The 20,423-nt window shown below is 39.5% G+C and overlaps 1 protein-coding gene across 7 annotated transcripts in view; it reads right to left on the bottom strand.

Annotated features, from left to right (window-relative positions):
* Positions 1–20,423, bottom strand: part of CELF2 (CUGBP Elav-like family member 2) — a 430,978-nt gene that overhangs the window by 263,275 nt on the left and 147,280 nt on the right. The window contains exon 1 of one of the 7 annotated variants that reach the window (XM_026648628.1): positions 15,027–15,261. The exons of the other annotated variants lie outside the window; for them this stretch is intronic. Within the exon in view, the coding sequence (XP_026504413.1) occupies positions 15,027–15,100 (74 nt within the window). The 5' untranslated portion in view covers positions 15,101–15,261. Of the gene's footprint in view, positions 1–15,026; positions 15,262–20,423 lie in introns of those variants that run through there. 7 annotated transcript variants of the gene reach the window in all.

Raw genomic sequence — 20,423 nt, 5'->3', positions numbered from 1 at the left:
CTTATGCTCCAATACATCTGTTAGTCTTAAAGGTGCCACAGGACTCTCTGTTGCTTTTTACAGATCCAGACTAACACGGCTACCCTTCTGATACTTGGTTTCATGTAGTTGAGAGCCATAGTAGTGGGCCTTGTATTTTGATTTTTGAAAACCTTATAAATGATGGCGGAGAGGATATACATTCCATTCTTCATGGTGCATTTTTGTTCAGCAAAGACTGCAATTTTCAGTCTCTTGAAAACGTAATTATAGATAATGTTTGCATCAGTAGCAAGAACACAATGAACACATGGGGCATGAAAACTCCACTCAAATCATATCCTCTTAAGTTTTGTAACCTATCTCCTGCCAAGCGCAGAGGTATTTTGACAAGCTAATATTCAGTCTGAAATGGCTTGTGTGTTATACTAACCCATGCACAAATTCTACTTTTACTTTTTTTCCATAATTCTACTCTATGCATCAGGAAGCTGCACATAAATCAGAACAAAGATGAACTCAAGATTCTTTGAAAACCTGATGCCTATAAAATTTTACAAGAAGGGAGGTCAGTTTACTCAGAGATGGAGTAACCAGGCGCTGCTTAACAATGAGAGGAAAGTTGATGTCAGAGCTAACGGGGCCAGTTGTTTGCGTGACTATGAGAAGCAGAAATCAAAGCTTCAATTTGTCCTGTAGAGCCAAGCTCAGAATGAATAAGATTTTAAGGGAAAAAATGAAACTATCTCAAAAAAGAAATCCATATCAGAGGAGTTCAGCATCGTATGAATTAACTGTATCTTAAATAAAAATGTCTGGTATTTGTACATTCAAAGTAACAGCTCTGCCGCCTCAATAGTAAACCAGAATCAGCCTGAGGCATAAGTGATCTTGATGCTGCTTTGGTGCCCCTTTCAAAAGATTGATCCCTCGGAGCGCTTTGAGCTCCTCAGAAATTAACCTGATCACACAATAAAGCGTACAATATGCACACAGGTTTACAGCCAAGCAAAGGGAGAAGGTGGACATTTTCACTTCAGAGCAAACAGGCATATGAGTCCTCAGTCTCAAAGGCAATTCAGGTGGTAAATCTTTCTTCAGACTAGAGCAGGGGTCGGCAACCTTTCAGAAGTGGTGTGCCGAGTCTTCATTTATTCACTCTAATTTAAGGTTTCGCTTGCCAGTAATACATTTTAATGTTTTTGGAAGGTCTCTTCTATAAGTCTATATTATATAACTAAACTATTGTTGTATGTAAAGTAAATACGGTTTTTAAAATGTTTAAGAGGCTTTATTTAAAATTAAATTAAAATGCAGAGCCCCCTGGACCGTGTCCAGGACCCAGGCAGTGTGACTGCCACTGAATCAGCTCGCATGCCGCCTTCGGCACACGTGCCATAGGTTGCCTACCCATGGACTAGAGATTGGATAGACCTACACATACATGTAGAGTAGTGATCCCCACACTTTTTACCTCATGCCCGCTTTTATCCATAATGGACACCCCCCTTTTTGGGAGCCTTGGTTGGGAGCCAGGGCTAGGAGCAGGGCCGGAGCCGAAGCTGCGGGTGGAGGCTGGTCTGTGACCAGGAGCAAAGCCGCAGCTGGGACGCAATTGGGGGCTAAGGCTGGGGCCAAAGCTGAGAGCGGAGTTGCGGCTGGGCTACGATTGGGGGCTGAGGCCGAGGGAGGGGCTGAGGCCGCGGCTGGGAGCCAAGGCCACAGCCAGGTGCAGAGCCATGGCCGGGCTGGGAGCTAGGGGCCAAGGCCGGGGCCGCAGCTGTGGATGGGGACAGGGGCGGAGCCAGGAGTGGAGCTGCAGCCAGGGGTGGGGGTGGGGCTGGAGCAGAGCCAGGGGCAGAATGGGGCTAGCTGGCACTCCCACCCTGCCCCCCGTGGCGGCTGGCCCAGCTCTGCCATGCCCCCCCCCGAACATTCCTCCATGCCCCTCTAGGGGGCGCTCTCCACAGTTTGGAGACCATTGATGTAGAGCTTGAACCTGTACAGCACATGTAAGGAATACTGCATGGATAAACACGGTGAGAAAAATACTGAGGATGATCAGTAAACCCAGCATTACCAAGTCCTGCCGTATCCAGGGCCGGCTCCAGGCACCAGCTTACCAAGCAGGTGCTTGGGGCGGCCACTTCAGAGAGGGGCGGCAATTCGGCAGAGGGTCCCTCACTCCTGCTCGGAGCGAAGGACCTCCCGCCGAATTGCCGCCACAGATCGCGATCGCGGCTTTTTTTGTTTTGTTTTGTTTTGTTTGGCTGCTTGGGGCGGCCAAAACCCTGGAGCCGGCCCTGGCCGTATCTGATGTTTCACTTAAAAGCCCTAGCTCCTGGAGTCATGTGCTTAGGGGAGAATCTCCGCTTTCATTTTATTTTAAAAAGCACGTTCCTTCCCATTGTGGTTGCAGATACATGATAAAAAATGGTGCTGCCCCCAAAAGGTCCTATGGATGTTCCTGGTGCATCTTAATTATAGGACCACATATATTAATTGTACTGGTGAAAACAAATATCGTACGTGACAAAGGACTAACACAAACACCTTAATGTTTAAGCAATTGCTAATACAGAAAGCTTAATCAAGTATGTTAAAGTTTTGGAAATTCCATTATTAGTTGGAGCTGTAACGCATTTTACGAGGTCTTGATCTGGCCCTCTACACACCCAGCTGATCCTCCAGTTTAGCAGTTGGGGCCTGGGTGAAGGGGTGTGTTACACAAATAAACAATGGCTCACACTCAGATACAGGTGGTAGCAGGACAATTTCTGATTGCAGAGAAAATGAGCAGATTAGCAGCACTTTACAATGAAAATCTTCACAACAGGGGCAATCATTTTCTCTTACTTTTCAAACTACTGCTCTGATGGAGCTGGGACAAATATCTTACTAGATTATGGTAAAAAACAACCTAACCATTTTAATTAAGATGCATTATATTTTGGCCAACAGAATTTTCTATTACAACAATAAATTATTATTATTTCTATTAGTGCAGAAGAGCCCCAGTCATGCATCAGGATCCCATTGTGCTAGGCACTGTACAAACACAGAACAAAAAGAGGATTCCTGTCCCAAAGAGCTTACCAACTAAGGGCTGGTCTACACTGAAAGGTTATATTGGCACAGTTATGTTATTCAAGAATATGAAAAATCCACACCCCTGAGTGCTGTAGTTAAGCCTGTCTAACCCCCAGTGCAGACAGGGCTAGCTCAGCTGAAGAATTCTTCCACTGACACAGCTACTGCCTCTCGAGGAGGTGGATTACCTCTAGTGATGGGAGAGGTTTTCCCGTCACTGTAGTGTCTACACTGAAGTGCTAGAGTGGCGCTGCTGCAATGCTGCAGCATTTTAAATGTAGACCTAAGCTCAGCACACAACAAGAGAAAACAGATAGCTACAGTTAGGGGACCACAAGGAAACAATGAGACAATATTGCTCAGTATCATAGGCAGTGGTCTTAGCACACCAGAGGCTAACTCTTGCCAAGATTTTTGTAGGCTTCATAGCAAAGGAGAGTGCTAAGAAGGGATTTGAAGGAGAACAACGAGGTAGCTTTGCAGATGTTTCCGGGGAGCTCCTCCCGAGCCAGAGGAGCAGCATGGGAGAAAGTACAAAGGTGCTTGTTTGAAAATTTAAGAAGTGGATGATGGTGACTAATATCACTGGCCAATCAGAGGCAAGTGTCAACATCTCAATAGTGAATGAGAGACAATAGGGTAGGTTTAAGTGATAAAGGGCCTTGAAAGTCAAGATAAGTAGCTTATGTTTGATGTGATAGAGAAGGGTGACCCCCCCCCCTCCAGTGAAGGATGAAAAGAGAGGTCGAAGGTAGGAAAATGAACGTTGTGGCAGCATTGTGGATGGATGAGTGGTGCAAGATTATCTCTCTCAAAGCCAGAGAAAAGGATGTTACAGAAATCAAGACAAGACCATGTGAGTCTAGATGACAGTTTTAGCTGTATGGATGGCATATTGAAGTAGAATAATAGAATATCAGGGTTGGAAGGGACCTCAGGAGGTCATCTAGTCCAACCCCCTGCTCAAAGCAGGACCCATCCCCAGACAGATGTTTACCCCAGTTCCCTAAATGGCCCCCTCAAGGATTGAACTCACAACCCTGGGTTTAGCAGGCCAATGCTCAAACCACTGAGCTATCCCTCCCCCCTACTAGATTCTAAATTTACTTTTTTTCCATTGGCTCTCTGAGAGTTTCTCATTATTTACAGTATGTTTTCAGATGGAAAGGGAATGTTGTTTGCTGGCTCTTGGATATTTTATTTTTTATCTTTAGTTATTTACAGATATATTTCTTTTTCAAATGCATTTTTGGTTTTGGTTATTTCCTGCTAAGTTTTCACAAAGGACTTCAGGAGTCACACTGTAAATGCATCATCAGCATCATCATGACAGTTTTGCATATTCAGGGGTTGGGGATTTTTACTGTTTGGGTTTTTTTTTTTGTTTTTAACTATTTTTTCTTGCTTTTTACTGCAAATCACAACATTTAAAATTAGTATATATTGGAGCTCAAAATATTTTCTCTGCGATGTCTGCATCATTTCTAATGTTTATACTTTGAACACCCATATAAAGCACCTAGCACTCTTCCCTACTCACAGGGCCGCTCTCCCAACACAAATATGTACCTTGCACATAAACTCATGTCTGGCACAATACACCCCCGCCCCTTTTCCCACTCCCACATGCCAAGAACATCTGTCCATTCCACATACACTTGTCCTCTACCTGCACCCATCCCCATCCTGACCTCTTCATATCCAAGAGAGCAAACTAAGAGAAAGACTGATTGACTTGTGCCACCTACAGAGCTCTTCACTCCCTTTCTCGGAGAAATAAGAGATCTTTTTAAGGAGCTTCTGGCATCTCCTGTTCGCAAAGGGAGTTGAGGACCAAGGAAACCCAAAGATAGACAGGTGGCCAATGTGCTACAAGGGAAAAGGTCTGGCCCCCAGAGAACATCTCTCTCCAGGTGGCAGCCTCTGGTGCTCATTTGGGCCAAACTGAACTGCATCTTGCTAGATCCCCTGTATCTCTGCAGCAATAAGTAGCTTCCTGTTCTCTCCCCAGATGCACATACCCGATGGTGGTACCATGGGACCGCTGCCTGAGCTTGGGCTCAAGGCAACTATCCTGCCCTCACAAGGGGTGCATGATCAGTTCCAAAGTACACAGATGTGCCCACTCTGCTTGCTCAAAGGAAAAAGCAAGGAAGAAGCAGTACCTAAGGATTCTGGAGTAACACATTATCCTGCAAACATAGACAGCAGTCAGTGTGGTAAAATGACTTCACAGGCCCAATCAAGCCTCCTTTGCAATATGTATTGCCACATGTGTTCTAAAAGGATGGGTTTGCATGACCTGCTGAGGAGTTTTATTATTATGAATTATTGTATTACCCTAGACAAGGACCAGGGCCCTACTGTGCTGTACAAAGACAGAACAGAAAGACAGTCCCTGTCCCAAGAGCTTTGTGCTCTGCAACGTAAGAAGAGTTTAAGCAGATTCAAGTGAGACCCTAAATACTGAAGTACTGAACAGCATAATAGACTCTGTGGCAAGAGCAGACTTTTAAGCTGCTAGGTAGTCCCATTCCAGTCACTCTTTCCATATACAGATATCCTTTGCTCAGATCTCTAGCGTGTCAGAAGTTACTACATGACAGAGAACAGAGGGTAGAGGCCCTCTGTGTACAGTAACAACATCTGAGGCAGTGTTGCAAAGTTGCCACCCCAACACATTCCCTCCTGGCTGGATGTGGCATTGCGACACTTTCGCTTCACTTTCCTCCAGTGACAGTGTCCATAGGACATCTCTGGCTGTAAGAGTGACCTGGTCCTCCAACCAGACCACTTGGCAAGTCCTGCCCCTTCCAGGGCCATAGAGTCCTTTACCCAAAGTCCAACAAAAAATGTATCCAAAACCAAAGGGGAAAAGAGTGCTCCCCATAAAAGCAACCACAGTTGTATTTCCTTCACACTAAAATAAGTCAATATACCGGGATAGGCCACATTACACTGCCCATAATGTATCTAGGTTCAGGTCAATTCATTCCTTTTCAACAAGGGCAGCACACGTGGAAGACTTATCTATAGTAAGGTAAAAGTTGAGTTAATGGCTCAAAGGGAAACTATAGCAAAAATATGTGTAATGTGTCAATGCATGGATCTGTACTTGGTACCAAGGCACAGGGAGCACAGGGCCAAATTCTGCATTCCTAACTCAAGAACTCCAAGAAAGTTCACCAGGAGTTTTGCTTGAAGACCAAAAAGATATGGCCCATAGTAAAACAGAGACAACACTGCTGCAGAAGTCCAGTCAAATCTCGCTATTAACTCTTCTTTTAACTCATTTCCTTCTTCCCATATTCTTTGTCTTCTGCAAATTAAACCTTAAAACTAATCACACTACTTGTTTTCTCCTCCCTCCTTGCCCCCCATTTAATTCCACAGGAAAGCTGGTAACTCAGATCCTGCTGGGAGTAAAACAACCAGCGCTAAGCTTCGGCTCACTTGGCATGTTTAGCACTGACCTACTTCAGTGCTCAAAGGAAAAAGATGAATCACACATCTCTGGTTTAGACTATGAGAATTGTGTTTGCTTCTTTCCATGCTGAGAGCATCTACCTGTGCCCATTCTATAATTAGGCATTCTGGTTTTGAGCTTAAGCTGAAAAAGGTCTATAAAACAGCCCCAACAGGAAGTTTTCAAGAATCAGCTGCAAAAAGTAACCCAGAAAATGGCCAGATTCCTTTCATGCTCTGCTCATCTTAGCTGACATAAATGACAGTCCATATCACTTCCTGTTCATGGACTCTACAGTTCGTGCTTTGAACAGCAGTGTGATAAAGTGACGTGTGTGTGCCTGGTTACATAAAGAGTGAATACACAGCACACAAACAATAAATAAAACGTTTTTAAAAAGTAAAACATATGTGTTTTTAAAAACATGTCTATATTTTTTGGCTAAATGAAATGACCAAGTTGTGGTCATACTTATGTAAGTCTAATGCAAATGAACCTATAAAAAAAGTTTTCATATAAGTGGCAAGGCAATTGAGCAGCTTAAAATAAATGTTGAAATGGAGGAAAAATGGAAACCAAAAACTAGAATCTTCATCTATAATGATGTGAAGTAAAAGCAGAGCCCAATGTAGCAGTAGGATAGAATATAGGTCATGGTTGCAGTGCTCCAAAAAGCATACTTGATTAACTCCAAAATCTACTTGTGGTAAACTTGCAAGCAGGTTCTGTCAATAATCTGGTCATATTTCATTGTGGTTAATGATGGTCTGAAGGAAGGAGACCTGACAGACCTAAACAACTGAACGAGCCAGGAAAAGCATTAGGAGAATCCCTCGATTTTGCAGATTTTCAAAGACCACTGTCCTCGGCCACAAGTTAAAAGCTTTCAATTGCCTGAGACTATTTCAGGCAGAGGAAGCACACTTATCTGACACCAGGCTGTGCGTTTTCCGTGTCTTTCAACCAAGCGCCATAGAAGTCTGCAGTTGATCAGGCAACGAGTGGTGGGTTAAGTAAGTCGCTGATTAGTTTTGTGTCTGCAAATCAGAGTTAGCAGGAAAATAGCGTAAAAAATTACCAGGGAAGAGCCAGGATTTAGCAGACAAGAAGAAACCATTATGACCTTGGGCGGGGACGCTGTTAGGATCTTCATTACTTATTAGAGTTGGGAGAGAAAGGATAGCTCTATTCAGCCAGGGTTCCCATTCAGTCTGGAGTTTCTCAAAGGACACACAGTGCCCACACAAAACAGTACAGTTCTTGATAGAGGGAGCATAGGCTGTTTCAACAGGAACTGTCTCCCTCCCTCCCCCCCAACCTCTCTGGAAGCAATGAGCTAACACAGGCCAGCTAAAGATAGGCAGCGGCCATTAACAGAGTTGAGATGTTCATTCCTCATGCATCACTTATAATATTGTCTAAAAGTTACTTGTCACAGTCTTTTAATGTCAATGCATTGGAAAGCTGCAGCCTTAGTACTGGGATGGTGAGTCTGTGAGAGTGAGAAGATCTGAGACCTTTTTGTCAAGGTTAAACTTTATTTATGGTAACATGGTGAACTAGAATCATGTTTCCTAATCTACAGGAAGAAATCCATAGCACTAGATCATTTGCATGGGTTTGCCCCAGAGTCAACCAATAGCTGTTTTTGTGAATGAGACCACAGTCTTATCTGGAAGACCAAACTGATCAACCTCTAGCTCTCTATGCCATATGTAGTGACGACTCTTCAATAAAACAATTATAATTTTGTTTTATAGTGACCAGTGTTAGGCATCCTTAGTATATGGGTTACTCCTATAATAGCAAACATCACAATACTCTGCACCTCTCTAGCACCTAATATCTCCAAGTACTACACAAATATCAACAAGGGCCAAACTGTGCCTCTATTTCTGCAGTGGAGCAAGGAAGGAAGGGGTTGTAAGTGCCGCCTTCGTCCCCAGTTACAGACATCTGCATGGTGGCTAGCAGTGCAGGAAGGGAACCAGGCTCGGCATAGTTGGGCAAGGCAGGAAAGGGAAGGTTCCATTCCCCCTTTCAGCATTCCAGGCAACGTAGTGGTGCTGATGTACTTATATATAGACCCAGTATAGCTTACTCCCGCTCGTGAGCTGCAGGGGAAATGAGTTACAATCTCCATCTCAAGCTGCAACAATGTGCTGTCTCTTACACCAGGCAGTGGCTCATTATGTCACGTTGACTTGGCCCTCAATTAGGGGCCTGATGCAAAGGATTTGGAAGTTGATGGAAACATTTCCATCGACTTCCATGGAATTTTTAATCAGGCCCCAAGTCTCTCAACACTAGTATGAGATAAGTATTATTATCCCCATTTTACAAATGAGGACACTAGGGCAAAGATAAGTTAATTAAGCCTCTGGCACAGAAGGGAAGAGAACCAAGATATTTTGCCTTTCAGTCCTGTGGTTTGAAGGCAAGAGACCATCCTTGCTCCCTGTTAAATGTAAGCAATTGTTTGAATCCAAAGGAAAAATAAGCCAACAAGCACTGTTGGTACAGTATGTAACTCCTTTGTGAATTGGCTCATCTAGGCATTCATTTAAATACAGTAATTAAGATTTAACACAAAACAGAAGCTGCTTTCAGATGTCATTTTGAAGGCCAGATATCTCTTCTTTATTAATGTTATAATTTTGACTATTGTCAGCTGATTTTCAAGAATCAAGCTGTGAGCAAGGAGAATACATCACTAAAGTGTCATATTTATGTAATATAGACTCACAGATAAGGAGAAATTGATTACAAATCTGTAACTCACTGGATGGATAAAACTGCATGAGTAAATCTCAGGAAGATTTATCTGGACCATAAGAATGAATTTATAGCTTCAGAATAATTCAGCATCTGCCATTCTCCTTTTACATTTACCACCACGCGGAAAAAAACACAACACAGCTTAAAGCTTTCCAAAAACATTTCTGAAAACCTTTACAAAGAAAGCCAGCAGCTTACTGAAAATGAAAAATGAAATCCTGGAGGGAAACAAGTGGTTCCATCACTTCACATCTGAATACAGAAGCACAGGAATGTGGGGTGAAGCAATTATACAATGATGATTCTAAAGGGGAATAATTATTTCACAATTACCTGAGAGCATCACATTTATTGCTCTAATTAGTTATTATTTTCTAAATAGGCTTTCTAGTTCCTGCATTTTTCTTATATCTATCAAGGGATTTTTTTTTTCCAGTTTACCTCCTCCCCCTCTTCCCCCCCCCCCCCCCCCCCCGCAAGAAATAGCTTTGGCATAAGTAGCACTGAAGCTTTCTATATTCGTGACCTTCGCTTGTTACCTAACCCCCACCATCAAAAAAAATCCTGCCAGAAGATAGAACACACTTTCTGATTATACAAACAGAAAAATAATAATGCACTATAGGAAATGTGGGATGGCTGAAACAAAAAGACTTGTCCCTCCACGTTGGACATAAAGAGTTTAGACGATATGCATGCACTGTAGCACATCAGTGACTTCTCTCATTCTCCAGAGGGTCATTTCTTGTTGAAATGCATTCCTTGCATTCCATGAATTTTTTAAAAGCTGAGATATTTTTGCATAATTTTCTCCTCTGTCATTCCCGTGCACTATTTTTAAACAACATTTGGGATTAATTATGAAACTTGATCTCCTTAGCCAAGAGGACTATAAAATATCAAACCATTAACCGAAATATTTAGAATTATGAAACTTTTTTTAAACCATCAATAATTGGTGTTTAATTTGGATAACAAGAAGTAGAAACAAAAAACTTGTGTGATTATTAATATGATGTGAGGGATCTTACTGGAAAAATATATTTTAATAAGACTTATCAGATACTGAACATTGTTAGTACAGGAAGGCTGCTAGAAAAATTATAGGAGAAAAAATGTTAAGTGACCAAATAAAATCTTAATTATTGGGTTTTTATCTGAAGATCCTTTTTCCTTTCTGAAGCTTTTTATCTGCTCTTTCAAGGATATTTTTTCCTTTTCTTTGCTTTCCATCAATGGACACCAAAGTAATCTCAACTGAGCAAACTACAATTAAGTAGCAAGTCATAACAATTAAAATAATACCACAAACCAGATCAAAGAGGGAACTGTTCTCCAAGATACCAACACAGGGTAAGGTTACGGTCTGAGAGAATAGCTGATACCAACATACACGTTTCCAGTTGGCAATTCATGTTTTGATGTCTTACCATGAAATGAGCTAGCAAACAGATTACTTTTGGCTATAAGTGTCATTTCCGAATGGGGTATCATTTTTATTAAATTCACTTTAATATGGCATGCTACAGAATGGAGTTCTCACTGAATGTTATTTGTAATGTGTTTTGTGTATGTGGGCGTGCGCGCTTGCACATGCAAATATTCCACATGAATAATGAAATCTCTTATGAAATTCTGTCTAGCTAATGCCTTGTAAGGCAAAAATATAGTCTATGGAAAAATATATCCTCACTGGTTGGTTAATTAGTGTATTGTATGTATATATGAATTTGACTCATCCAGTCTATGGAAAAATGTATCCTCACTGGTTGCTTAATTAGTGTATTGTACGTATATATGAATTTGACTCATCCTTAAGATGAGAGAGACACAAATTCAAAGACTGTGTTTTTTAATGGATAATTTATGGCAGTTTGCTACAGAACCCAATCAGTTGCATGTGGCCTTATTCTAGACCCCTCTGACGACATCAGTATCATGTACTTTAATGACTTTATTCACAGCCACCGAAAGGGAAAGTTAACCCAAGTTTGTCCCTCTAGTCAGTAATAATAAATAATACTAATGTTAAGCTATCCCATGTAATCCAAATTTCACTACAGAAGTAAAAATCTTTGGTGGTGCTGTAGTAGCCAATTTCTCTCTAAGAAATTCTCAGTAATCTGATCTTCACAGCAAATCACTTTAGAATCCCAAATTGAATACGGAGGTATCTCACTAAGCAAGTTCAGTTAACTTATTTACTAGATTATAGTTCATTAACAAATTTATTTTTCAAAATATTCATGTATATTTAGGCCTTCTCTTTGAAGAATAAAAGTTGCTCATTACATATAAATAAGCAACGCATGTGGACCATGAATAGGTAGTCATACAAGAGATCAGAAGTTGTTTGGCGATTGTGAGGTAGATCAATAACTAGTTAAAGTTCTTTCTTCAATCTGTTCATGATAGAAGTAATGTCCAACTTCCCATACACTGCTCAAAACCAAGATATTTTTGAATCTGAAATATCATTAATGATGTCTTTAAAACCCCTTTTTCCCCCCATGAGCGACATTTTCAAATTCCTTAACAAAATTGATTCAGATTTAACTTATTTTGCAGGTTGTTTTGATTCTCTTAGTTAATTATTTAAAATACATCAAAGCAAGTAGGACCTTTTAGTTTACAGGTAAGCTCAGATACCAAATGTCATATTTTCCTTAAACCTCCCAAGTTAGGAAAAAAAAATAGTAAAGTACTAAGAAAAAAGGCAGTATTTAAAAGTGGTAAGTTTTCTTACCTTGTTGGTTATTAAATACAGTAAATAACACATAATTATCAAGTAGGACAGCTAACTTTCAAATAAGCTACTAAAATGCATGGACAACTATTAAAATAATGTGGTTCTCTCTGTTACTTGTTGAACTGAAGGATGAGATTGAGTGGTAGAAGGAAGAAATAATTTCTTTTATAGATACCTCTTAAGTACATAGATGTTCTGGAAGTGTAGTTGGTACTGTACTGTGCTGGTTTACTTAACAAAAAAAAACCAAAAAACTAAAAGTTATGAATTTTTCAACTTTTTAAAAAGGATCAAGTGAATAAAAATGCCAATTTTTATCTGCTCATTGGTAGCTATTATTCTTTAAAATAGGAAATTTCTTCTTGCTAAGACCAAATTAAGGTATGTTCTACAGGAAGATCATCTGGCAAGGTTAAAAGTTTTGTTTAAAATGATAACTTTGTGTATGCTCTCCAATACATTGTGCTAAATGTTGAAACTGTTTTATACCCTGATGGTGTCACTCTGGATGTCTGGAACAGGCCATTTTAAGGGGAATATGCTTACATGACAAATGGCCCATCATGTGCAATCAATCTCTAAAACTATGTGAAGCAAAGCCTCCATATTTCATTTATTTTAAAATTCTTTTAGGAATGTTTCTCCCTTAGCAGATACCAACTTAGTCTGAATATTTATGTATATGCGTGGCAAATGATCCCTTGAAATCATAAAACTTCACAGCTATTAGATCAGCAGCAAAGCAAAGGTTTCTTATTATGATGGAGCAACAGTTTGAGAATTTGTCATAATTTGGTCAATAAAAATCTAGTAAATAAGTAAATTCTCCTCCCACAGGCAATACACAACAATACTTGCAGCTTAGAGGACTAAAGTTTCCAAATAAAAGAACAGATCAAATAGCATAAAAAAAACTCCAAAAATTCTCCATCATTTAGACATGAGTTTTTGGAGATATACTTAGAAAAGGGTGAAGTATGTCTAAAATAAGTTGTATTGTTTCGGACACGCAATAGGACCTGCGTCTGCAGAATGATTATTCTGTTCAAGATGTTCTAGAATACAGGATAGGAGTTTCCTAGAGAAATGTACAAAGGCAGCTGCAGAAGGAACAGTTTGACATGGTACTCACCCTGCAAGGGGCAAGTAGAAGATAGATTTACATAAGCCTAAGTGACAACTGGGGCATCATCAAATTCAGTTAACAGACCCATGGAGTTCAAATATGTTTATTAGCAATATCATTTCTGACTGACTGGAAGGAGAGCAGGTAGAAATATAATCAAGCTGAGATGGTGAAAACAAGGTAATTCTTGGCTTTGACAGGTCTTCTCAAAAGACTGTTAGAGAAGCTATCTGAATGTTTAGGCTGCAACTTTGCACATTAACGTATGCTTACACGGTAATTTATGTAAAAGGAAAGAAATATAGATCCTTTCAAATTAAACAGCAAGGGATTAGTGTTAACAAAGACAAGTTCTTAAAGAAAAATTTCAAAGAAGAAATTCATTATTTTAATTTAAGATTATCTGAATTGAGACACTGGACTTGGTCATTTATGCAAACACTTAGCCATTCTTCACAGTGAATGAAATTACTGGAATGGTATCGGTCATCCACATGAAATATGTTTCCTCCCTCCCCCTTTTATTAAATCTCAGAGGCTTGAACAATTGGCTACTATTGAATACTTCTACTCAAAAAGCTTCTTACACTAGGGAAAGAACATAACACCTTACGAGAAAGTTTGTTGCCAGCAAAGTAAGTAATAAAACTCAGAATGGTCTTACAACAGGGTGCAATATACAAGATGATTTGGGAAAAGCAAGTTGTAGATGGCAGTCATTACTTCACATACATAGCTTTATTTACACTTTAAACTTAAGCACTGCTTCCATCGGAACAGATATGGTATATAACCAATGGCAAAGCCTCTTACTTGATTCTAAAAGAACTCAACACATTTATCATTCTGACTACAAGAAAAACATCAAAATAAAAGGCATTTTAGGAATGTTTAATACAATAACATGGTATTCCATTTTCATACATTTCATCAATTGGTTACATCTTTCTTTCTCTTTTTATTTTACATGCCCGGAGTACATGAAAATACTCACCACTTGACAATCCCTAACCGGATGATAATAGAAACTTTTAGATCAAGATTAATAGGACAGAGATAAATTAGAGGGATACTTTTCTCTCTGAAATTCCAGCACTTCACATATTCCAATAAATCTTATCAGTGGTTCCACTACATACGAAACAACCATCCTCACATTAATTAACACTATATTTACCATAAAACCATTGGGACTAAGTCAAAACTGCCTCTAATTTCTGCCCTATGCTACACCTAGCTATTTTTACACCTGATCATTAGTATTTCATTTGAATTGGAAAGGGAATTGCCGTTGCAAATCTGAAGCTGGATTAGTGGTTAATTTTTATAAGTGAATCTTTATTTATACTACTGAAGGAAATAAGCAACACGGCATACCAACACCAAATGTAAATGATACATGCAGAGGACAAAAATCCTGTATCGGAATTCGCACTGGGCATAAGAGTGCATTTATTTATGCGAGGTTTGGGTGCATTTTTCCATATTGCATCAGCAGAATATAAAAATCATACTTCTCTTTCTCTTCCTCCTCCCTGAGCCATCGTTATCAGTCTGCCTCCTCAGAATACTAAATATCAAACATGCATCTGCTGTCTTTTTGGGGGGCCAGCAAACTACAAATCACAAAGCAATTTTAAGTGACCGGGAGAAAAAATCCTTACTCTCCCTTAAACACTCCTCACAGAGACTTCCAGCAGCAAGTCAGAGGCAAACCCAGTGCTTTGTTTATATGCCCAACCCTCTAAGAAATATGAATGTCAAAAAGCTCCGTTACTAGAGGCAGAGGAGCTCGATTTTATATCTGTACGCTGTCAGGCAACTGAATCTCTACTTACATTCTGTCAGAAACTAGCAAACGGCTATCAACCATCATCTCGGGAAGAAAATCCAGCTTGAATGAAGAAGTCATGTTCTTTCTGTGCACACCGTTCTGGTCTGGCAAATAAGAATGTTTCTATGCTTGTCTGATTCAACAACTGTGCTGGCCAAGAGACAGGCAGGGACAGGTGCGAGAGGCCTCCCCAAGGCAGCAGCCAGAGTCAGCAGTTGTCACATTCTCTCCCCCTCTTGTTTTCCTCCAATCCCCTCTGAAATCTACTGCTGAGGCAACTGTCTATAGAACACCAGGTGCTGAAATGGGAGGCGGAGCTTCTTTTCCACTGCAGCTAGAGTTTAACCCATGCACCTCTGTAGGTGTTCACAATGGGTTGGAAAATGCATGTTAAGAATGTAGGCGAGATAAAACCTTATAAAACGACTGGAAACTGAGAAAATCTGTATGTAGATTAATTGCACTCACTTCCTTTAAATCTTTTACATTTTCAAACAGTAAGAGCAATTATGACATAAAATATAGTTCAAGAACTTGACTTCTTGTTGTTAAAATCTTAGGTCCACTTCCATTTAACACAGCATATAGTTTCATCTAACTAAACTTTAAAAAATAAAATGCATTAACTCTGTAAAAGCCATTAAAATATTCAAACCAATACTCATTACATTGGCAAATAAATTAACTATTAGCAATCGTATACAATTTAATATTTTGGACATATATACATACACACACACATAATTAGATTACATCAGGATAATGCATGGTTCCAGGTAAATACAAATCTCGATATTGTTAATGAGCCTCTAGTTAAAAATAATTCCACTTCTGAAATTTATAAAACATGCTAGTTAAAACACAAACAGCTCTCACAGTAAGAACATTAAATTGCCATTTACTGGTGGAAAGACAATTACTATATGAACCTGAAACCATTAGGAGCATTGAAACAATAGAAAGACAATTAGTTCCTCAGTAATGGCTTTATATATTCAAAATTCCCACAGCCAAGTCTTGGCTTCCATTAAGCTTAAACAGCCATTTCAGGTTTATGGTAGCAGCCCATAGAAATATGAAGGGTGAAAATATCTTCTCTGCTAACCATGCTAAAAAGTAGTCAGTCTAATAACAATGGCAATCGTTTGATATATAAATCTGCCAAAATCCTTGCCCCCCACTGATATACTTGGGAGTTCAGCACAGCTGATATAGAAAACAAATAATCAAGACGCACACAGAAATTTACACACACTCACCCAATTACTAAAACCAAACAAAGTGAAAAGCTGTCTACATTTTCCTTTATGTCCTTATACTTGTTTGCTCCAATGCAATGCAGCTCTTGGCAAAATAATTGATGTTTACAAAGATTACTGGGTGATCTGAGGACTCTAGCTAGACAATTTTGTTATTTCTACTGTATTTTCTTCTCTTTCTGAGTCTCTTTTTTACATTTTGTAATTTTGGATATAACTGAGGGGGAAAAAATCAAACAAAATGAAGAAACAAAAGAGGACTACATTGGGAACATTTAATCTTTAGCATTTCAAATTTTACACTGAAATGTACTCCCGCTGATCAGTACTAAACATGCTATAACTCGGGCCAACTGTCATTTACTGTTAATATCCGATAACAGGGGCTAATTTTAAAAAGTTTATTTCACTGCTTAAGACGTTTTATCATTCCAAATAAAAGAAAGAAAGAAAAACCCTCAGGCTGCTAGAATTTTTGCCTATTTTACAGCTCTAAAGAAAAAGGGCTCACCTAAGCTGTTGCTCTGATCTGCCTAGGAGAGCCGTAAACCTGAAGAAATAGCACTTCACAGTATTATTAACCAGTTCTATATAGGTCCTTATGCCACCTTCATCAGCATCCTGGGAGCAAACCCATAGAGTGGCAGAAGAATCAGTGTGAAACAGAAATGAAGGAAAGTCAGTACAACTTTCTCCGGCTGGCTGCAGCCACCTGTCCTTTGATCTGAGGCCTTCCTGGTGGTTAATCCAGCCTAGAGTAGAGCTGGATTAACTTTCAATTTCAAAATCTTGCAACTGGAGAAGAGGCAGATTTTAGCCCTGACGAAGCAGGCAGAGAGCTCAATGAGGATGAAGATATTCTTTAAAATAAGAAGTCTCCATCACCATTTGACCCTTTGGGGCCTCACCCATGCGCTTCCTGTCACACGAAGTTTTGTGGTACCTTCTAATTTCAGAGAAATACAGAGATTCCTGGCCCTCAAACTTTGCATGGGTCATTTAGGAAGAAGACAGTCTTAATGAATAAAGAATTTCACCTTAAGTAAATCAGTTCTTTGCATCAAAGGGGGGGGGGGGGGAATCACAAATCATTTGGTTCAAAATCTGCATATGAAATAAGGAGATCTGTATACATTTGTCCCTTTCTTAAGGTATGAATGCTTAAAAATGCTTCATTAAAACATATGTTCTTTTGAAATATTTATTTTCCTTTTAATTACATATGAATTAGCTGGAAGAAGCTGTAGGGAAGCCCTCTTACTGACTTAAGCCTTCTCAGCAGTTTGTTAAATTCTAGCCTCAAATCCCTTGAGGGAATAGTGGATTCAAAGCAGCTTTTAATCATACTATAAGGAGGGTGAAGTAGTATGTAAGTAGGTCATAGCAAAAGCATTACAAGTGCATAGGTTATTGCTTTATTTAACAACTACAGTGTAACACACTTTTCAAAGCACATTTGCTTTTGCTATTTAAAAGTTAGAGGCAGGACCAGGGTCAAATACAAAAGGAAACCCACTCTGTAAAGGATACGGAGATTTTAATCAAGAAAAGCTATTGGGGGAGGGAGAGAGAGAGCTGTATTTGAAGAATTTAATTTCCAAATATAAATAATGTAGTGGCTGCATATGCACTTAATATAGTACCCAGAGGGTAAGTGAAAAAAAAAAATTCCTAGTGTTTCACACAGCAATATTACAACCACGGTTCTCTGTTACTTTTAATACTGACTCCATTTCTGTGATCAAAGCACATGCTCACGCAATACTGACTTTAAAAAAATATTAAGAAATACTGTTGAGTTAAAGAAAGAATGCTTTGGCAGAACTTATCGCTATCAAATACTGAAAAATATTGAAAAAAATGGAATGGTCCCTTTAATTTTCACAGCATAAATCAAACAATAGATATAACATGGTCTTTTGGAGCATCAGTTATTGGCTGATTTAGTCTCTGTTGTGTTCAATTGGTATCGTTTATGTTAGTCTAGAGGAAGGCACCCAGGATTGGGAGTCAGAAACTCTTGGGTTCTAATTTCATCTATGCCACTGTGGTAGGCCCCCATCCAATGCCCACTGACTTCAGAGGAACAGGATCCGGCCCTGGCTGCCTTAGTAAAATCATTTAATCTTTCTGCCTCTGTTTCTCCATCTGTAAAATGGGGAGGATAATACTAATTTACCCCACAATGTTGTGGATTAGTCACTGTTTGTACAGTTCTTTGAACTATGTACTATGTCCATGGCAAGTATTCTAGAGCAGCTCGGCCTTGTAAAAACCTGTCTTTATAGGAAAGACCCACACAAGAGAGCGAATTGGAAGAAAGGGGATTGCTAAGTGTTGCATCACTTTCAAGGGTATGAGCTCATTCTGACATCATTGCCTTTGATTCTAATTCAGTCTGTGAGAAATCAAGCAGAGCCCCCTTGTAGCCCTTCAGTCAAGTCTGGCATGGTGCTCATGCTTCCCCCCCCCCCCCCAAACTTAATTGTCATTCTTTTAGTCAACTTCCCATCCATTTTTGAACACAGGAAATGCTACTATTGGAAGCACTTCAAGGGAAAGTTTCTGAATGACTTCATTACATAATGAGCCCACAAAGCAGTGTAGAGAATTCAAATATACTACTTTATTCCCCTCTAGGCCACCGAGCACTGCTCTAGCTTCAGCTGATCTTGGGCATCAGAGCAAACTTCTAACAGAAATCTAATCTCCCTAACAGTAGTGTAAATCTGGAGCAAACCCCCTTGACTTTAGTGGAGTGATTCCAGATTTACACCCATGTACGTGAGATAAGAATCTGCCCAAGCAGCTCTATACTATGCATGTAAAATGCTCACTATCTTTCACAAAGAAACACCCGTGCCACACAGACCACAGGCTAGAAAGTAGTAGTGTACATAGTAGCAGGTAAGGAATTATTTCGTTTCATGGTTCCCAGTGAGTAAGGGCTTAATTTTGTAGCAGATCTCTGGAGGGGCAGGAAGGGAGGGAAATAAGCATTAAGATAAGTGATCTTTTTCTTTCTGTAAAATTAGTATAGCTTCTGCTCTATTCTCCCTAAATGTTACTGAGAATCAACAAAACTATTATAAATGCAGCTTCACAAAAGCTGCAAATTTATTTCTCTGTGTGGCATAATCAAAGGGTCTATAAACCGTTACTCCCGAGAGTAATTCATTAATTTTAAGCTGATTCCTGAAGAGATTCAGGACTACTTTTGGGAGTGAGGTTGTATAACATCAGGCCCTAAACTTCATGTATGGGTTTTTTCTATACCTCCAAGGCTTGCTCTTTATTTTAAACCAGCATCAAACACATGTTTACCGCATCACATTCTTAAATTAAAATTGTATACAATTATTCTTGTTTTGTTTTTTTTAAAAAGTGCTTAGAGACGATTTGATCTTAAAAAAATAAAATCAATTTTTGGTTGGTCTAGTCAATGCAATTTAAATACCAATAAACATTAGGTACTTGAGAGATTTTGTCTGATTCTATGGTCTGTTCCCCCGTAATTAGTTATTCGCTGAAATGAATGTCATTTAAAATTAGTACAGTACCTTGAATTAAGCATTTCTAGAGCCTTCGCTTGAAAAACAATGATATTATGTAAACTTGGTTGCTATAGTAAAACTTCCCACTCACTCTTGTTTTCCTGTTTTATACTGATGCAAAGGTGATTTCATCAGACTGTGGGTATAAGGCCTTTGTTCCATTTGTAGAGTAATAACTTTATCTTTTCTAAAGCAATTAGTCAAGATTTTATGACAAAAGGCAAACATTATTAACATCCCATTTTGCATTTTAAGGAGGGTTTTTAAAAGGTCTTTGGCTCTAAAATGGTTCCTACTCAGGCTTATGTTCTGCAAATACTGTCAACAGTGATCTGTACAAAGTACCGTCCCAATCCTGCAAACATTTACGACTGAATGTAGCGCTTAGTACCACAACTACAGTAGTTCCAGTGGCTTCATTGGGACCATGCCATGTAGGATTGGGCTCTAAAATCCCATTGCTAATTTATAGTGCTAGGAAAAAGCATTACTGCTGAAATGTAGGTGCTACTTGTGTGTACTGCTGCATATCTACGTACACGTGTGTGTGTGTGTGTGTGTGTGTGTGTGTGTGTGTGTGTGTGTGTG

Source organism: Terrapene carolina, unplaced genomic scaffold (genome assembly GCF_002925995.2).
Source record: "Terrapene carolina triunguis isolate 2854851 unplaced genomic scaffold, T_m_triunguis-2.0 Scaffold68, whole genome shotgun sequence".
NCBI lineage: Eukaryota > Metazoa > Chordata > Testudines > Emydidae > Terrapene > Terrapene triunguis.
The sequence above is the reverse complement of the archived record's forward strand: the minus strand, read 5'-3'. Positions and strand labels throughout refer to the sequence as shown.